General features: G+C 37.2%; 2 protein-coding genes across 4 annotated transcripts; both read right to left on the bottom strand.

The window, feature by feature from the left end:
- Nucleotides 1–5,043: 5,043 nt before the first annotated feature.
- On the bottom strand, nucleotides 5,044–8,851 carry LOC131311527 (probable polygalacturonase At1g80170). Of its 3 annotated transcripts, XR_009195500.1 has the most exons (9): nucleotides 8,451–8,827; nucleotides 7,921–8,220; nucleotides 7,758–7,778; nucleotides 7,412–7,619; nucleotides 6,967–7,048; nucleotides 6,645–6,753; nucleotides 6,089–6,205; nucleotides 5,565–5,967; nucleotides 5,044–5,507 (listed from the first exon to the last, which is right to left on the bottom strand). XR_009195500.1 is itself a non-coding variant. In XM_058339025.1 (8 exons), the coding sequence occupies exons 1-8, from the start codon at nucleotides 8,688–8,690 to the stop codon at nucleotides 5,656–5,658; spliced, it is 1,389 nt and encodes a 462-aa protein (XP_058195008.1). In that variant the 5' UTR covers nucleotides 8,691–8,826; the 3' UTR covers nucleotides 5,044–5,655. The 3 variants fall into 3 exon arrangements, 2 of the variants coding, with proteins under 2 accessions (XP_058195008.1, XP_058195009.1); XM_058339025.1 differs by having other exon boundaries at nucleotides 5,044–5,967; nucleotides 8,451–8,826; XM_058339026.1 differs by lacking the exon at nucleotides 6,089–6,205 and having other exon boundaries at nucleotides 5,044–5,967; nucleotides 8,451–8,851.
- LOC131311526 (pentatricopeptide repeat-containing protein At2g27610) lies at nucleotides 8,492–11,363 on the bottom strand. The gene is made up of 2 exons (XM_058339023.1): nucleotides 9,116–11,363; nucleotides 8,492–8,629 (listed from the first exon to the last, which is right to left on the bottom strand). Exon 1 carries the CDS (start codon nucleotides 11,156–11,158, stop codon nucleotides 9,146–9,148), a length of 2,013 nt encoding a protein of 670 aa, XP_058195006.1. The 5' UTR covers nucleotides 11,159–11,363; the 3' UTR covers nucleotides 8,492–8,629; nucleotides 9,116–9,145.
- Nucleotides 11,364–14,023: the final 2,660 nt, after the last annotated feature.

Below are 14,023 nucleotides of genomic sequence, written 5' to 3'. Positions count from 1 at the left end.
AATTCAACTCGCGAACCCTCAGCCTTTTCAGAACTTTTTGATGACCTATTAGGTAAGAATTGTCTAGCTGTTTAAGAACAAGTTCAACTACCTATGTGAATCCATCTTTACATATGTAACATACCTTCATGGATTGAACGATTTTAGTTTAGACGTATCGGATTAGATTAACTTTCGATTCATGTTTTGGGTCCTTTTTTGAACTGGGATTAGAATTTTATTCGAAAGCTCTATCTTTTCGTCTTTTGTATGACTTGGCTTTAACAACGAGAATAACTCAAACACACCCACATTTATTACTTCGTGATAGTACTTTTGTAATAGCACTGATAGGTCTTACAGGTGAAAGTATTTCATGTAACGGGTGTACATCCCCCTCCTTTCTACATCCCCCTCCTTTCTAAGGGGGAAATCTGCCGCTTTCAAGAAAAAAGAAAGGATGTTGGTATGTCTCACGTCCTTTCTTTGGCTTTCTCATATAGGTCTAATTTAGTGGAAGTTCTCCCTCTTGTTTTCTAATATTTCAGGTCAAGTGTAAAGAGATTCACGTGAGCGAGCATATATATTACTGTGATAAGAACAGCTCTTGATGGTAATAAGCAACATTCCAAATAACTGAGAAAGATTTTGAATTATTAGGGTTCTGATATGGTTTTCGGAATTGATGTTTTCCAGAAAATTCAGCTGGATTAGGCGAGAAACTTCTATCTGCCCCACAAGTTGCTTCTTAGATATACAGAAACTGCTACTGTCCAACCAATCAATAATATACCTAATTGGCTAAAGAATCATAAGAATCATCATTAAGTCTGAAACAACAAAATGAAAATGAAGCGCAAAAAGAGTACTATTTAGCTTCCAATAAAGGATAACAAGGAGTATCTTGGTGATTGGGGTATTTTTCATGTCTTCAAGTCGTGATTTTACAATTTGTTTAAGCTGTGACTATTTGCAGCCGTGCATCTGTATGATGCTATCTGTTGCTTTTGATACAGAAATGCTTAACCATATTTCCTTTTCGTCACCTTACAAGATTATCTGGAGGACTTTGACCTCTCTAATCCATCCCTTTACTTGCAAGATCTCTCTCTCTCTCTCTCTCTCTCTCTCTCTCTCTCTCTCTCTCTCTCTCGAGTTTTGAGACATAGTTCTGCTTAGTTGGGGGGAAATCTTTAAGTAAACCTAGTTCGTAAAAGGGGCGACATAGTTCTGCTTAGTTAGGGGGGAAATCTTTAAGTAAACCCAGTTCGTAAAAGGGGCTACAAACAGAAATCCTAGCCGTACCGACCAATTTCAAACCGAAACCGTACCGACGGCCGTTTCGGGCTGTCTCCGGCCACCGGACGGCCGATCCGAGCCGTTCAAAAATTCTAAAAAAAAAAACCGAGTGGCCTTACGCGGGAATAAACGGCATCCGATGTATGTAGAGTGGTTAGATCGAGTACCCTATTTTTCGTGTATACTCGTGTATATATGTATACGCGAAAACTAGGGTACTCGATCTAACCACCCTACACATATCGGATGCCGTTTATTCTCGCGTAGGGCCCCTCGGTTTTTTTTTTTAGAATTTTTGAACGGCTCGGATCGGCCGTCCGGTGGCCGGAGACAGCCCGGAGCGGCCGTCGGTACGATTTCGGTTTGAAATTGGTCGGTACGGCTAGCACTTCTCGGCTACAAATATGTTGATGAAAATCTTCAACAAGAAAATATTTATCTTCAATGGGTAGACACCTGATGTCACGATTATTAATTAGCTTCCACGAGAAATTGAGCACACTATATTATGATTATCCAACAATTATGAGGTCAAAAAACAATTTATTTGGTGAACAGTGAATATTTAAGATACGTACCCCCCCTTCCCCCTTCTTTTGTTTTTCCAAGTACGTAAAAGGGGCTGCATATACATTGATGAAAATCTTCAACAAGAAAAGAAAATATTTATCTCCAATGGGTAGACACCTGATGTCACGATTATTAATTAGCTTCCATGAGAAATTGAGCACACTATATTATGATTATCCAACAATTATGAGATCAAAAAACAATTTAGGGGGTGTTCCACATTGTGAAAAAAGTATTTTTTGAAAAAGAAGGTAATTTCAAACTCAAAAATCATGTATTTACGCAAATAATTTTCTTACAGATATGGATTTTTTTTTATAGGTCTCATTGAGATATTTTATACGGTGCAAAAAAATTAAAAAATTATTTTTTATTTTCATTATATTTGAGTTTGAAAATTGAAAAAAAAAAACTTTTAGAAAATAAAGGTATGCTATAACGGGGCCTTATTTGGTGAACAGTGAATATTTAAGATACATACCTTCCAAGCCCTTTTGTTTTTTTGGTCCCCCCTTGAACTTCCAAGCCTTTGTTTACCCGTTTTCATGGATACATAACTTTATATAAATAAACAGACCTTGGGTGTACATATATTTCACGTTCAGTGTGTTCTGCACCACTTGAATGAAGAGAACCCTTCCATTTCTCATAGAGTACCCAGAGGACATGGGCCCCACTGTTTGTAATACATAGTATCTAAAGGTATCTCTATCTTTTTCACATTCATCATACTGTATTATAAAGTCAAGTCCCCCCACTTGCTTGCTTTGTATTGTGAGCTTTGCTTTGTGATCGCCATCAATGAGTAGGATTTACGCATTTTGGAAGAAGACTTTGAATGACCTTATAAGCCCTCGTTTTGTGCAAAATTCTTGTGATTAGGATTCGTGCATATAGCTTGAAATTTTCATGCCCTCTTGTTAACACATAAATGAGACGCTTGAAGTTAGGGATACAATTCTTACTGTTTGTCACGACCTATTTGAAGAAAAACATATTTGATCTTCGCGATGAAACATAGAACAATGTTATTATGTTAAGGTCTCAACTTAGTTTCCCGATTCCGTTGTTTTGTTCCTTTGCAACTGGATATTCTTGCAGTTGCCACTATCCTTTCAAAGTTTTGTAAATGCTGTACCCACACTTTTTTCTGGCACTTTTCGTGACTTATCTCCTCCAGGTACATTCCCTTTTAAGAGTTACTTATTTTCATTTCCTTCTCTTTTCCTTTGTCATTTTTGATGTTTTTATCCATTACTTAATCATGGATTCAGAATACAGCAATGGAGTATTTTCTTTTCTATCTATTGTGGTTTCCAGAAGACTTTTCGCCTGTTTGTTTTCCAAGTTGCTTTATCTTTGTTGTTAAGCTAAGCCAATGGCATTAGTTGGATACCCACTTAATTACCTTGTTGAAAAGCCTGTTTCATAGATTACATTACAAACAACAGCTAACCTATCATCAGGGCGTAAAGTATAAACCTAATTTCATGTGGCTTTGTCTTTGATTTATATGCGTTTCTGATCTTTGATGAATTCAGCATATTTACCTGACACAACCTTTGGATACTTTTCTGATCTTTGATGAACTTAGCATACTGTCGGTGACATAGGTGACAAAACCATTATCAATTCCCACAAATTAGGCAAGATATTGCCATAAGAAACTAGTCTATAAAGTTCCATTGGTGAGCTATGTGACATTGATCAAGACAAATGTTCACTTTTTCTTAAGAAAATAAGACAGTGAAATTGGAATTTGACCATAAGAAAAGAATTCATCTAGACAAGGAGTTAATTGGGAACAGTTGTGTAATAAATGGCCATAGCAGTACTCTAAATATATGGTGTTTGGCAATAGGTTTTCAGATCTAGACTAAATCAGTTCTTGGTCTCAAGTTATTATGATGTACTGAGGATTAGAAACTAGGACTGGCTGACAAATGTTTTTTTTTCTGTTTTGAATTTTCTCTTTTCTCTGCTTTCTTTACTTGTCTTTGGTTTATTTTATGTTACCAATGAAACAATAAACTCATTGAGGGAAACCGAAAACACATTAATGTCAAAGTTCACAAGCGGAAATGTTTCCGCTTGTGGGAAAAACACATTGTTTCTATCTTAAGCTTCAAAAGCTTTGGATTTTCCTGATTGTTTGGCTGATGTTAACGTGTTATGGTGGTGGTTGTGCATGTGAAATTTGGTTGGGAAGGGCTTGTTTACTTTTTCTTATATATCTATAGTTATAGATATGTACATATGCATGAAATCCATTCATTTTTCATTATACTTGAACTTGTCGAATGATTTGTCTCCACTTGTTCTTGTGAAAATTCAAAGAGGCCACAAGCCTAAATTTATGGCCAACCAACCATTCACGGATAAGGGATTTCTTTGAGGCTTCAGATTTCTTTTTTGGCAACATTTATTTCTTTGGTGGACCTTTTTGACTCTGTTGCGTTTCTAACCTTGAATCATGCTTAAGCCACATAATACACGTGCGTGAGCGTAAAAGCATAATTCAAAGGCATTCTAAACTACTAAAATTTGCGAAAGTGAGAATTTAGAGTGCAAATGTAGAGAGAAAATTGAGTGCGGAATCAAGAGTTGTTCCGAAAAATTATGTAATGAAGGTTTCATGCTCGACGCAGATAAAGTATTACAATCCAAACGAACTCTATATCTTATTCTTAATAGCTGGTATCTTACACGAGCACCATCCCCAGCACAAGAAGATTTCCGGATCCGCTTAAAAGAGTGAAGTTATGCCACTTTTCCCTTTGAGAGAGAAGGTAAGTTTTTTTTTTGGTAAAGTTAAGCTACTTTAGTTTTTATAAACTGAAGAAGTATTGTCACGGAGGGAGTACAAATATCTGGTTAGTGATGGGAGAAATTTGGGTTGGATCAGGTTAATTTAAATCCCCCATCATTTCAAACCCCAACGGCTGGCAAATCTTACACCAACCTACAAAATAGGAACTTTACAATTTCAACAAAATGAACCATTCCGATTAAATTATGGGTATGGAATGGAACCTTTCACACTCATAGCACCGATGCACCAATCCCCTTTCCAATGATTTCTCCAATAAGTCATATACTTTCTTTTTTAGCCGATTTCCGTGCAAGTTTTAGAAATGAATGATTTTGATGAAAGAAATGCATGAAATTTTGTTTTCATTCTCCATTAGGTTCGGATATACAATTTGGTTATCATTGTTTTAGAGAAAGAGAAATACAATGTGAATAGACAACTCAGAGTCTCAAACTACCAGCCTTGCTTTCACAAATTGAGTCCTTCAGAAAGACACCATCAATGGCCCACTGGTAGGTCGGGTGTCAGTGACTCATCATAGTTAACAGAAAAATGGCAGTACAACTGATTCATCCTTCTCCTATATGGTTATTTAAAAGTTTGGCTGCATGATGATAAATCGTAAGGTATTGTCTTCCTCCTTCAATTAACTTAAGATACAGAAATATGTTAAATGGAACTATCAAAATACATAAAAATAATTAGTGATACTGCGTAATTCCTTTCAAGTAAATTACATATAACTGCTCACTCTGGTGATTTTTACCCCTGTACTTGGTACATTGCACTTCCACCAGTCTATATATGAAATATGTTATCAAGATATTTGACCTAGACCCATCTGGACCTTCGCGGATATGAAATATGTTAGCACCATTGATATTTGACCTAGACCCATCAGGACCGTAGCCCTCTTAAACCAAATAAACCTATACTCATTAATTTTATAGCTCAATGACAGTCATCTAGTATTACATATCCTATATAGAGACAAGTCAAAGCTCAGTATGAATGAGATTCTCTCTCCTGGTTTTTCCAGGCTTAACCTCTTGAGTCTGCTCAATAATGAAGTCCTTGTCGGTGGAAGTCAGGCATTCCGCTGAAGGCTGGATGTATCCGTAACCAATCCCGGTGGCAGAGTTGCAATATGTCTCAACAGTGCCATCTTTCTTCTCTAGGTTGATGTTGTTCAGGATTATGTTTTTGCATGGAAAGGTGTCGCTGCATGCAAATTTCATGGCTCTTTCGCTCTTTGAGGTCCCACTGATGTTCCGGTACATGATTTGACTTATTTGCACAGCTGATGTCTATAAAAAAAGAAAAGAGAAAACACTTGGTATTAGACTTCTATTATTATTTTTTCTTTGTAGAGGTTGCAAGAGAATCCATTTCAGGATTCAAGAGGTTAATTGTGGTTTTTCTTTTTACCTGGTTCTGACAAGCAATCGGGGAGTCACAGTAGAATTGGTCAATAATAATGGGATTTGAAACATCCTCCATCCTCACATTTTGGTAACGCACGGAACGAACATAACCTGATCCTCCCTACACCAGACAGCAAGAAAGAGAGGCATCTTTGTTATTCTCAGTCTAGATACAGGTTTTGTTTGGAGCGAGTTATGAGTGGCAGTTGTTTCAAGTAAAAATGATCAATCATGTGCTGATTGTCATATATTGATTGCCAAAAACTTGCAATAATGTATTTAGCTACATGTATAGATATGTGTACATGTAGAATAGACATATATTTTATATCTCAACCACACAACTGGTATTGGAAATGATGTTAAAGTGCTGCTTCAGAGCATCGATGAACTCCACTTATTTTAAGCAATTACCCAAGCTAATTCAGACCTAATTCTATTTCAAGTACCAGATACCAAATCGACAACCCCTCTGACGCCTATAATAAAAATGACAATCAAGAAGGAACAATTGTAATGTCATCAAGAGGACAATTGTTGTAATAGAGCATAGGAATTACCTGCCACGTCTTAATTCGGAGGCCATTGGCGGTCTCCCTGAGGAATGCTGTATCCAAAACCACCTTTGTGACTAAGCCTGTGGAGTTGTCCTTCCCTAAGCTTCCTATGCTGGTGCACATGTTCATACCAAAAGAATGAGAATGGAAGACCTTTGAAACCAACTAAAAACTCTTAACAATTTTCACATAATCTGCAGGTGCTAATCTCAATTATTACCGTCCCTGAAATCAGTTCATATAACTATCTCGTAAAGAGAAAAGGGTTCAGTAATTTTCAACAGAATAACGCAAAACAGAAGAGTTTTTGGACAGGAGGATTTACCTAATTCCATGACCGGGTCCACAATAGATTGTCTTCATCTTGATATTTGAGCTACCGTTGACGATCGAGATGCAGTCATCCCCTAAACAGCACATGCAGAACTAATTATCAGTAGCTTATGATATCAATCATAGTATTTGTATCCCAAAGAGTGCATTGATAATAACCCTAGCATGCATGTTGCGGTGTGTTAAACTTAAATCTGAATAGAAGGCCTTATTTTAGCCATCTCTTTACTCTGTTTGTGTGCACTACTTCGTCAACCTTCTTGAGCTCCACCTTGAGATCCATCCTCATTTATTTGAAAACAACTGATGTGACTTACATTTCATGTCTATCAGATCAGCAAACCTCAACAAAATGGAAATTACATATGGCTAGTATAATTCCTTCAAATTTTTCTTGGGAGAAAAAAATGAGAAACTAGAGAGGGGTGTTCTGAAACCTGTTCCAATGTTACAGTTCTGGAGAACAACATCTGTAGATCCAGTAATATGGATCCCATCGGTGTTTGGACTGTCTCCTGGAGCAGAAATTTGTATATCAGACAACCGCACAGAAACCGATTTGGAAACTACGAAATGCATCTGTTGGCTGTTTCGTATAGTAAGGCCTTTCACCTTGACAGCTGAGCTTGAATCAATAGTTAATGCCTGCAATGTAACTCTTCATGTTACTTCCCAATAGAAGGAGATAAAACAAGTAACTATCCATGTTTTACTTAATCTGAACTTCTGCAACCTACTTCAGTTATTTTATAAAATGTCTAATGAGAAAAATAAGATCCTTACAGTTGGTGCTCCTTTGCAAGGCTGCCAAAGAAACAAAAGGAATCTTATCAAACAGGAAAAAAAAAAAAAAAGAGACAAAAGGAATCCAAAAGAAGGAAAAAAAGAAAATCAAAGCAAAACTATTTCGATTGAAATTTGAAGTCAATTAAATCCCAGCAATTACATTAGACTTGTTCCTTTTGCAAGAAGCTGCCCACCATTTACTGCCTGAACCATCAATAACTCCACCCCCCTGGAAAAGGACTCCTGTCAGATTGGAAAAATCAAGCCAAATTCGGGCGTAATTGGGATCCCAGTTTTTTGGTTCGTCTGGTGCTATGATTGTTCCATCAATCTGAACAATTAACGTGTCAGCACATGGCCCTTTAAATCTTGTTGCATTTACAAGATAACGGCGTCCTATGGGAACCAAGAAAACTGATCTTGGTGTAGTGCAAGCTTGCTTCCATGCATTTACAAAGGCCTGATGACAATAACAAGTTAAACAAAGAAAGCAAATTCAATATAGGTAGAATTTGATTCGACAAAAAAATTGAGAGCATCAGATAGGAAAGATGGTGCTTCATTTTAGTGTCTGAAAGATATTCAGTTTGTACAAATAGCATCTCTTAGATGAATTCTGGAGTTCAATAATGAAAGAATGAATAATTTGCAGCGGTTATAGGGAGATTTAAAAAAATAAAATATAATCACCTGGGTATCATCAGAAACTCCATCTCCAACTGCTCCAAAACCATCAACATTCACAAGAACCTTGCTACCATGTTCACTCTTCCAGAATGGCAATTCAAAATTTTCAATATCATCTCCTTCTTCTATGTTGAAGCTTTCAAGCTCTTCAAAAACAGCAATGTTCTCAGACGAAATGGTTTCTGCAGTCCCAATAGCGAAAATCAGAAGACATACAAAGGAAGTAAAGAAGATTTTGTCCATTCTTTTATTGGTTCTGGTGGTTTGGTAAGCCTGTTGGATTTTACATTAATAAAGAGAAGACATGGGTATTAATTTATATGACGATTAGTATTGAAAATGGTGGGTTTTGTGGGGATATATGGCTTGGCTTGAAAGTAGATGAAGGTGCACTAGTTTCTACATGCCCACACTTTAAGTGTACGAATAATTTTTTTCAAGGCCCTTGCTTTACTCTTCAACCTCTGGTGCTGTGCACTAACATTTACCACAGTCCAAGAGTTCATGGGTTCTGAGCTTTCATACCGCTTATTAGAAGAACGAATACTGAAAGGTTAACTTCTGGGACAATTTCCATGAAAACTACAGTGCAATCAGTATAAGGCATACACATTTTGCTTTTTGGAAATTCTCAAAAGAAAAAAAAAGAAGAAGAATAAAGCGTAAACCTTTTAAACGATTTGTCCCTTTGATACATTTCAGTGGCAAATGTGATCATTCACTTCAATCAAACTGTAACCAATCTCCTTCCTCATCTTCTTAGCCATCGCAATCTCTTTAACTTGAACTGACATTTCAAAATCTCCAATTTCAGAATAAAATTTCGAAGCTTGAAACCAAGCCGCGTGATTTTCTGGTTCAAGCTCCATCAAGATTTCCGCTGCTCTATGTCCCACCGTTTCATTTTTGTGGACCCTACAACTATGCAGTAGCGAGCTCCACATTACAGATGCACCCTTCACCGGTGCTTGTTTTATCAACTCTTCGGCTTCATCTAGTAAACCTGCACGACCAAGAAGATCAACCAGACATGAATAATGCTGCCTTTCTTGTTCGATACCATGGATGGATTTCATTGAATCGAACACCATTTTCCCTTCTTCAACAAGCCCCGCATGGTCGCACCCTATTAAAACAGCCAAGAATGTCACTTTATCAAGTTTCAAACCCCTTTGGATCATTATGCCAAGAAGTTCAAGGCATTTTCTTGCCATTCCATTCCGGGCATATCCATTAATGATTGCTGTGAAGCAAATGACATTTGGTGAAGAAAGTTTCTCAAAAACTTGTTGAGAAAGTGTGACATGACCAGATTTGGAATATGCATCGATCAATGAACATGAGACTGCAATTTCAGATTCAAAACCTGATTTAATCGCGCAACAGTGCACCAATGTGCAGCTAGCCAAACTTCCGGAAATAGACACTGATAATGCTTTCAGTGTCGTGGAGAGACTTACTTCATCAAATCCAATTCCTTCATCAAGCATCAAACCAAACATCTCCACCACGTCTTCTATGATGCCACAATACAATAAAGATGTCATTAGTGAGTTACAACAACCCAGACTTCTCGCTGGAACACTCTCAAACAATGATACTGAATTGTCGATCTCACCACATTTTCCGTACATATCGATCAAAGCAGATTGAACATGAACACTTCCACAGTCGAAACCCGATTTTAGGACACAACAGTGAATTTGCCTCCCTATGATGAGATTTTGAGTCCAACTTGATAAACCCAAGAACCCCAAAAATGAACGAACTGATGGCCTCTTCCCCCATAGCTGCATCCAGGTGAACATTTCAAGAGCATCAAGCACAAACCCATTTTCAGCATAGACAGAAACAACCGAGTTCCACGAGATCACATCCTCAAGTGGGATTGTTTCAAATGATTTCTTTGCATCAACGAAGCAACCACAAGCAGAATAAAAATCTACCAAAGCATTCGCAACAAATAAATTTGCTGCCACCCATCCTAGTTTAAATGCACAACAATGCAACTGTTTCCCTTCATCCAAAAGCCTCTCACTACCACACCCACGAATCAAATAACAAAAACTGAGCCCATTAGGCTCAACACCCTCCAAATTCATACTGAAAAATGAACCCAACAAATCGTTTGATCGACCCAGTTCACAAAATCCATGTAAAACCGAATTCCATACAGCTAAGTTCCGATGTGACAAGTCATTGAACAACTTCAAAGACAAACCAACAAGACCGATATGCATATAAAGATCAACAAGAGAACTTGCTACATAATGGTTCATACTGAATCCCAATACAATCACCCTACTGTGAACTTGGATTCCCCCATCATACAACCCCGCATCGCAACATATACTCAAAACAGATGAAAGAGTGGACCCACTTTCTTTAATCCCCTGGGAAATCATTTGGTTATAGAGACACAGAGCTTGACTTGGATGTCCATAACGGCCACACCCGGAAATTACCAAGTTCCAAGTAACAACATCACGAATGGGCATTTCGTCGAACAGTTTGAGGGCTGTATTTAAAGCCCCAGATTTGATTTGATTGTCTATTACTCTGTTACGTGCGTAAACATTTGACTGAAAACTGGTTTCACGGTACGAGTCTAGTGTTAGTGAAGTAGTGGTTGGTGTAGTGAAGCGGAGGCACTTGCTTGTAAAGGTTGCTCTTGTACGGCCAATGTTTGGTAGTAATTTTGTGCTTAGCATTTGGTTCTCTCGGCGGTAAATCAGGTGGGAAAAAGTTTTCCACGGCGGGGTGGGGACTTTTTGTCTTGGGAACGGCAGAAAATTTACGGCGGAATGGGGATGGTGGTGGGGTTTTTGGCGGTGTGGTCAACTGAAAATAAAAAGAAAGAGAATAATGGCCAGCCTTAAATTTTCCGGCCTTTTTAATTGTTTTTTTCTTTCTTTCTCTATTTTTTCAATTATAATTGAGTCAAGCTTTTTAAGTCAATCGTTCAAACTTTTCGCAGTTAAAAAAAAAAAAAATTCGTTCAATCAAAAGAAATAAAAAATATTTGATAATACAGACAAAAGTTAAAAATAGTTCACTAAAAATGATTTTTTTTTAAAAGACGAAAAAGACATTCTTTAAGTGTACCAAGCATTTTATAAATTTTTTTATATTCCTGAAATAATTTTTTGATTTCTTATTTTCAAGACGGATTATGTGATGTAAAAAATTGGGAAAAATTATAAAAATAAGGCATTGACCAAGTCATATTACTACCAATTTAATGGTCTCTAATATTGAAATTACCAAAAACATGGCCCCTCCAAAACTTAATGACCAAAACATGGTGATGCTATGTAAGATTAATTAGTATTAAGCATATTTATGTATTTGTAAGTGGAAGATTAATCTCCGGTAATTAATTTTCATACTACTAATTTTTTATAAGCACACCCCCTTTTGTCCTCTTGTGATTTGAATTTACAAAATTAATCTTTTATCCGTATATTTTTTCTCACTTAGAAGGACAATATTTTAAATTCACATTGCAAGAAGACAAAAAAATAGTGTGGTTATAAAAAATGAGAGTGTGAAAATCACTACCCTTAATTCCCAAAATTTTCCTTTTTTCTACACACTCATTTTGCACTCAGAGAATTTGTTTCCCGGTTTAGAGAATACTCAATAAAGTAATAATACGTGTTTAACTTACTGTGTTAAATGTTTAGTACTTTTTTTTTTTGAAGGAAGCTAACCCGAAAGGTTGGAATGGTGGTCAAATCCTGAATTATATTTTCATTCAATGTTTTTTTTTTTCATACGGTATTCATCAGCGGGGGTTAGCGGGATGTTAGTTTGTCAACGGAGGACCTGCTCCTTGTGAGACTCGAACTCAGGTCAGTAGGTCACCACTGAAGAGAGAAATGAGACAACCAACTTAATAAGCTTAGTTTCTTTATTTTCATTTTATGATTAAAACCTCTTATTTGGAATTAACTTAAATGTTCTAAACTATCGTATTTTGTTAGCCTTTTCCAAATACGATTATACTTTTTGTTTCCTCCTCCGTCTCAAAATTACAATCTACTACGGAAATAGGGCAATATTGGCTAAACACATACTTTCATGCATAGTTATTCTTTTTTTTTTTTTGCACCAATTTAATTAAACCTGGTGCGAAGAAATAAAAAATTTATACGCAAAAATTACTTACTCAAAATTGTACCTAATATTCACGTTCTGTGTTTTAATTTTGAGAGGGAAGAGAGTATGTTTTTAGTTACTCCAAAGGGGATCCTGTGGTGCATGATTTGAGCCGTCCGTTCGATAACCAATGGTCAAGATTTCATCTCGGCCAATGCAAATCAAATAGCTCGGCTCGTGCACTACAACCGGGTGCACTTCAGGGTCTTGACTCATGGTGAACCAAAAGAAAGACTAAAAACTGAAGGAAAAAATACTACTGCTACTACTCAAAACAGAAGCCACGTTTTAATCGTTTTTTATAAAACCCACCACAAACGAGGCGTAAGGACGCGCGTGCAGAACTTCCTTCTCTATTTGCGCGTGGGGACTTCCTTGACTGCAGTACTGTGCATACGAAACAGAATAATTACGCTCGCTCGTCTCTCGCTCCTGCACCACCTCTCTCTCTCTCTGCAGCGTCTCCTCCTTCTCTTCCTCCTCTTTCTCTCTCTCTCTCTCACTCTCTCCCACTGCCTTGTTTCTTTCTCTCTCTACACATATATATAGTATATCTCTCTCTCCCTCCTCCTCCTTCTTTTCTTGCTAGAAAAGATAAATTCCATTTACAGAGCAATTTCGGTACGTACCCTTCTTCACCTCACCAGTGGAGATTCTTTGTTCCGATTTCTTCCTAATTGTAAGCCTGGACTACGTCATTTCGTACATACCAAAATGTATTCTTATACGCGATGTTTGTTCATTCTATCGCTCACTCCTCCCAGTGGGGTACTCTGTTTTTTGGTATTTCTCCATTATTTTGGGGGTAATTTTTGTGTTTTTTTTCCCCCCTTACTGGATATTGTACCAGAATGTTCCTCACAAATGAGTTTATAATCTTGAAATGGGTCATGTCGGTGATCGACACGGTCATAATCCCAAACGGAACTTTTCAAAAAAGTGGGTTTCTAAAACCACTTGTTAAGGCAGAGGTTTTTGATTTCATAGCAGGGAGGAAAATTTTTCTAGGTCATAGGTTCCACTAGGCCCTAATGTAGTTCGTGATCCTGTTTGCCGTTCGGAGTTGTGTTTATCCTTGTTAATCCACTTTGAAATCGAGTCGGTAATACTACTTTTTGCTTGTGGATTTTTATTTAGACTTGCGATTATTAGTCCACGCATTTCCTTACAAGTGAACGAAAATCAAGTCAACCATGGTTTGAAATATCGATGATACATAATGGTATTGGCTGATATGTATTGGTATCAATAGGTACCGAGAATTGTTACGGCTGATATTGCAGTGTGAAGAAAAATCACATATGTATCAGCCATACATAACGGTATCAGCGATATGTAACAGTGGTAACGGATCATTATGGACGGTACGGGCCATTACGGGCAAAATATGGTCGTTACGGTCAAAATATGGTCGT

Source organism: Rhododendron vialii, chromosome 12a (genome assembly GCF_030253575.1).
Source record: "Rhododendron vialii isolate Sample 1 chromosome 12a, ASM3025357v1".
Taxonomy (NCBI): domain Eukaryota; kingdom Viridiplantae; phylum Streptophyta; class Magnoliopsida; order Ericales; family Ericaceae; genus Rhododendron; species Rhododendron vialii.
Note: the sequence above shows the minus strand (reverse complement) of the source record. Positions and strands in the feature narration are given on the sequence as shown.